Raw genomic sequence first — 6,490 nt, forward strand, 5'->3', positions numbered from 1 at the left:
AGGAACATGCTTCAATTATACTTATGTTTAAAAGATGATAAAACTACTTATTGGTGTGGCTACTGTATCAAATTACCACTAACTCAGTGGCTTTAAATGACACAAATTTATAATCTTATAATTCTGGAGGTCACAAGTCAAAATTTGGTCACATTAGGCTAAGGGATACACTCATTTCTGAAGGCCATAGAGGAAATCCATTTTTCTAGCATTTTTCAGATTCTAGAGACCACTCAATCCTTCTCATCATGGTCCTCTTCATCTTCAATACCAGTGTTTGAATCATTTGGACCTGTATTCATAATATCACATCTCCTCTAATTTCTTCCTTCCTCTTTTCTCCTTCCCTCGTATAAGGACCCTTGTGCTTGCATTGGGTACAACAGGACGTTCCGGAATAATCTCACCTTAATCACATCTGCAAAATATGTTTTGTCAAATCAAGCAACATATTCATAGTCTGGGAATTAGGATAGGGATCCATGAGTGGGGTGAGGACATTATTCTGCCTAGTACAATTGGTTTTATTTAACAGTAAGTTAAATATATCATATTGTTAAGTTTAATAAAATACAAAATTAATAGAAGCCTGTTTTAAGACAGTTTTTTTTTTTCTGATAATAGGAGACAGGTGAAAATTACTGCTACAAAAATACACTCATGATTTTCTGACCTTTTGCCTGTGTAACCTAGGTGAGTTCAAATTAAATTAGCAACATCCACAATACAACCCGTGGATGGATAATGACATCTGCAGTTACAGTTATCTTTTACAAAATAATTGGTACAAAATCAAATGAAGTACTCTTACAACGTAAGCAGATTCAAAAAGGATAGAAAGTGGTGAGTTCTTTGCTTGCTGAAAAATTATGCTGATGTCTGACTTTGTCCAAAATACTATATTGATTTTAAGTCACTAAGAGTGTTTATCTCAAATTTGTATATGTGAAACCTCAATGATTAAGATGTAAAATTCCTATTGCTGTTTTATCCTAGAAACTTGTGAAACATTTTGGTTTCCTAGAACTGTTTCTTATTAGAAAATGTAGGTAGATCCTCTCTTATGGCCATTTTATTTTGGATTGAAGATAAACACAAGGGCCTGGCATTTAATTTATTTTTATTTTTCCTTTAGCACATTTTATAGATCATATTCAGGTGGATTTCAAGGAAATTCTACAAGAAATGAATCACCCATGTGGGTGGCTCAGTTGGTTAAGTGTCTGACTCTTGGTTTCAGCTCAGGCTGTGATCTCCTAGTTCCTGAGTTTGAGCCCCGCATCAGGCTCTGTGCTGACAGTGTGAAGCCTGCTTGGAATTTATCTCTCCCTCTCTCTCTGCCCCTACTTAGCTCTTTCTATCTCTCTCTCTCTCTCTCTCAAAAAATAAATAAACATTAAGAAAAAGAAACGAATCACTTAAAGGGCAAAAAGAAAAAAAAGCAATTTGGATTTTAGTAAACTGTATATGTTTAACAATTATTTATTTAAATATTCAACAAACATTTACAAGGTGCCAGTCATTCATTTATATTCTAAAAGCACTCAGGAAACAAAATAGGCAACAGCCTTACTCATATTGAACTTTCTGTGAGTGACAGGAGACAAACACAAAATGTAATGAATATATATGTTAAGTAGTATGAAGGAATGTGCAAACAATAGCCATCTAGTCCTAACAAAGTGGGCTTTAGGCAAAGCCCTGAAAGACATGAGGGTGTCAGTCACAGTTATAGGGAAGAGATCCAGCCTAGGGTGACAGCAGAGACAAAAGCTATGGACTGGAGGCTACCCCAGAGAGGGGACAAAGGATCAACAAGGGGGTCACATGGGATTTGCAGCACCAGAGCAAATACACTGGAAAAAGCAGGCAATGGCTTCAAAGGGTGAAACTGTTACAATATGGTGGGCTTTAAAGTGAAATATAAAGTTTTATGGTAGAGCTTTGAGCAGGAGTTGACCTGTTTTGATATAGGTTTTTTAAGATCACTTTGCTCTGCTGAGGTTAGACTCAACACAGACAATAGAGAAAGCAGGGAGATAGCAGGAATCTACTAGAATAACCTAGATGAAATTAAATGACTAGAATATTTCATTTGTGAAATGCCAACAAATAAACTAACCTTTGTGATATTGTGATGCATAACTAATATATATTTAGTCTTTTTTTCAAATTCCTGGCATTGACTTCTTAAAACTCTCTGAATTTCCTAAATGGAAATAGCTATGTCTTTTGTTATTCATAAAATGTCCTCCTACCACACCTGAGTTTATGTTAATTAGATGATTTATTGAAATCTCCTAAGAATTGGGCTTGTTCCCAGGAAAATAACCATAATTAAAGGTTTGCAACTTTTAAACCTCCACCACTCAGATCTCCATGGAGAAGAGAAGGTCTAGAGATTTCATTAATCACTGATGGTCAATGATTTGATCAATAATGCTTAAATAATCAAGCATTTATAAATACAAAAGGATGGGTTTCCAAGAGCTTCTGGGTTGGTGCACATGCGGAGTTGTAGAGGATGGTACACATAGACAAGGCAGTGAATCTTCTGGCCTTTTCCTGCATACCTACCAGATGTATCTCTTCTACCTAGTTGTTAGTAAAATATTTTTTCTTAATTCTATAAAATGTTCTAGAAAATTAGTTGAGCTCAGGGATGGGCTCCTAGAAACCGAGGCCCAAGTGATAAACTTTACTTGCAGTTGGCGTCTGATTTGGGTGACAGTCTTGTGGGCTAAGCTCTTAACCAGTGAAAGATTAAGCTATCTCCATGTAGATAGTGTGAATATTGTATTAAGTTGTAGGACACCCAGCTGTTTGTCTGGAGGGTTAAGAATTGCTTTTTATGGGGAGGAGACCCTCACACATTTGCTGACCAAAAGTGTCAGAGGTGAAATGTTGAGAATAGAGACACACTTTTCTTTATCCATTTTTTTAATGCTTTTTCTTTATACTTTTCCTAAGTTATTCATTCTTAATTTTGGCCTTTCATATAATGAGTGAATCAATGGACCTTTACTCAAACCAGTGTTGACTTGGTCCTACTATGGTTTGTACAACATTCGGGTGCCAGAAATGCATAGAGTGAATAGGAAAGATATAGCTAAACTAATCAAAGTATAGCAAATACCAACTTTATTATGCCACTCACATAATCTATGTATTGCAGCATGAACATAAACACAATACAAAAAGTGTTATTCTTCAACAATGAGGAGTAGATCTACAGTTTCTGATTTATGATATGTCTCTTGGTCTCTTCATTTTTCTCTAGCACTTTGTGTTGGAAAATTTCAGCCAAACCAGTACTCTCTGAGGTGTCATCTCTATTGTAAGTCTCGCCCATACTGAAAGGATCTTCTCTCCTTTTACTTCCTGGTCTTTGTGGCTTTCTGGTCTGCAGGAGCTGACATAGGCAATGTAAATGAAGAATATAACTTTATCTTCTGATTTTATCCTCCTGGGGCTTCTGGTGAACAATAAAACTACTGGGATTGTCTTTGCTGTTATTTTTGCTATTTTTGTGGTAGCTGTAACTGCAAATTTGGTCATGATATTCTTGATTCAGGTGGACTCCCGTCTCCATACTCCTATGTACTTTCTGCTCAGCCAGCTGTCCATTATGGACACTCTTTTCATTTGTACCACTGTCCCAAAACTTCTGGTCGACATGGTTTCTAAAGAGAAGACCATTTCCTTTGTGGGTTGCGGCATCCAGATCTTCCTCTACTTGAGCATGATTGGCTCGGAGTTCTTCCTCTTGGGCCTCATGGCCTATGACCGCTATGTGGCTGTCTGTAACCCTCTTAGGTATCCAGTCCTGATGAACCGCAGGGTGTGTCTCCTGCTGGCTGCTGGTGCCTGGTTTGGGGGGTCCCTGGATGGTTTTCTTCTCACCCCCATCACCATGAATGTTCCCTATTGTCACTCCCGCAATATCAACCATTTTTTCTGTGAGATCCCTGCAGTTCTCAGACTAGCCTGTGCTGACACATCCTTGTATGAAACCTTGATGTACATCTGCTGTGTACTCATGTTGCTCATCCCTATCTCTATCATCTCAATCTCCTACTCTCTTATTTTGTTAACTGTCCACAGAATGCGCTCTGCTGAAGGCCGGAAAAAGGCCTTTACTACTTGCTCTTCCCACTTGACTGTGGTCAGCATTTTCTATGGGGCTGCCTTCTACACTTATGTTCTGCCCCAGTCTTTTCACACTCCTGAGCAGGACAAAGTAGTTTCAGCCTTCTATACCATTGTCACACCCATGCTCAATCCTCTTATCTACAGCCTCAGAAACAAGGATGTCATGGGGGCATTTCAAAAGATATTGTCAAGATGTTTATCTGCTCAGAAAGTATCCACAAGTGATGCTTAGGGATTCAATAAACTGAGAATAGATGAGAACATTCTCTGTTGTCCTGTTTTAAAGAAGACTATTTGGTCAGATGTCAAAGATTACTACTTACAACTAATTAAGATAATTTATCATGTCTGGTTTCCTGTTCCTGGGGGAAGGAACCAGGGATTTTTCATTAGGTATGCAGATACATTTTGGCTATCAACAATGAGGTATTATTAGGTTAAAGAATTAATCTGATTCTGGTTCTTTGTCTCTCAGTCTGAAAAAAGAAAAAAAAAATATTTGCAGGTTACTTTCACACTTAACCCAGAAACAGCTTCCATAACTACCAGATTTTGATGCCACAATTATGTGATTATGTTTGTATCAATAAAGTAAAATAATACCAATTCACAAGTGATGAAATATAGAAATCACACAATTTTAATCAAGTCTTTAATTATTGGCTTTGCCTCAAGATTTTAACCTTTAAGATCATCTTCATAGGACTCACCTAAAAATAGTTGCCTGTCAAATATGAAACCATAGTAAATAGTGGATAAGCTTAGCTATATTGACTGAATATTGACTGTCCAAGCATTACACACCTACTCAAAAGAGACTGTAATATATAATATCAAAGAGCACTACTGTGACTTTTTCCATGCTATTTTAATAGAATTCTAAGAATGGTGACATTTATGGAAGAAATTTTACATTGCCCAATTATATGTGATTCATAAACAGGACTTGGGTGCAATTTAGGTTTGTTTGGCATGATACAGAAAGCTCTTGAAGAATTTTTTATATAGATATAACTTGATAAGATGTACTTTTTTATGTACATTATTTTATGTGCACTTCTATACTATGACTATAGGGTAGGAAATAGAACAGGGAACTAGACTGTATGCAGGAAGACAACTTAGGAATCTTCAAATGAGTGAAAAGGATTGAGTAGGGTAGCTACATAAAAGGATTTAGCTCATGGAAAAGATGACCATTGGGAAAGAAAGTGAAATGAAATATAAGTCAATTGACTTCAGGTGGAAGGAAACTAGGGTTTCTATTTACTAAGATTCTGAAAACTTTTAGAGTGGCAGGATTGAGTAGGAGAAAACAATAATTTAGTTGTTGAGAAACTTTTAAAAAAAATCTAATGTTTATTTATTGTTGAGAGACAGAGAGACACAGAACATGAGCAGAGGAGGGATAGAGAGGTGGGGGGAGGCAAGAATCTGAAGCAGGCTCCAGGCTCTGAGCTGTCAGCACAGAGCCCTGCAAGGGGCTTGAACTCACAAACCGCAATATCATGATCTGAGCCACCCAGACGCCCCAGTTGTTGAGAAAAATTTTAAATGTCTATTAGATATATGAAGCCATTCGGGATTCAGATTAGTGGTAAGGGCTGAGGGTTTAAATTGTTATTCTTAAGAGTCAAAGAAAATATTTAAAGACATAGGATCAGTTAAAACTTAGGTAAGAGTAAAGGTTTGAGACTTAGGCAACTGTGTTCAGCTGGCTAGAAAGTGAGACAAAAGATAATGATTGATGGAGTAAGAAGAAGTAATATCTAGGTACAAGTGAGAAAACGTCGAAACTGGAGACTCTAATCAACTGCAGTAGATACTATTTCTTATTGGATCACAATGAGAGTTTTGAGTTGACCACTCTATTTGTCCACGCAAAGATCTCTTGTGACCCTAATAAGAACAAGCCCAGTGGAGTGCTCAGAGAGGATACAGGGTAAAATATAAGGAGAGAAAGTGGATAAGTGAGCCTAGTATAAACACATTTTTTTTGTGTGTGAGAACAGAAAAATGGACCAGTAGCTAGAAAGGGATATGATATCAATGTGTTTTGTTGTAATATATTGCAGATATGTTAAAGGGGATAATATATACAAAGAACGAATTGATAATGGATAAAAAAAAAAAAATGGAAGGAACTGCTTCCAGAAGGTTGACCTTTGATAGAGATAGAGAGCATAGTAACCAATTTATAAGTAAACAAGTTGATTATTTTTTGAGTTAGTATAGTCACTTCATTTCCTCTAGCAGAAACTAAGGCAGTGTATATGTGATACAAGTAAGTTCTCTTCTAATTGTTTCTATTTTATCAGTGCAATTAGAATCAATGAGA

The 6,490-nt window shown here is 36.7% G+C and overlaps 1 protein-coding gene across 1 annotated transcript; it reads left to right on the forward strand.

The window, feature by feature from the left end:
• The first annotated feature begins 3,424 nt into the window (after positions 1–3,424).
• Positions 3,425–4,384, forward strand: LOC109257166 (olfactory receptor 2T11). Its single transcript, XM_019433121.2, has one exon. It carries the CDS (start codon positions 3,431–3,433, stop codon positions 4,382–4,384), a length of 954 nt encoding a protein of 317 aa, XP_019288666.2. The 5' UTR covers positions 3,425–3,430.
• The last annotated feature ends 2,106 nt before the right edge of the window (positions 4,385–6,490 follow it).

The sequence above is a fragment of the Panthera pardus genome, unplaced genomic scaffold, assembly GCF_024362965.1.
Source record: "Panthera pardus isolate Hobbes unplaced genomic scaffold, ASM2436296v1 HiC_scaffold_1, whole genome shotgun sequence".
NCBI classification, from domain to species: Eukaryota; Metazoa; Chordata; class Mammalia; order Carnivora; family Felidae; genus Panthera; species Panthera pardus.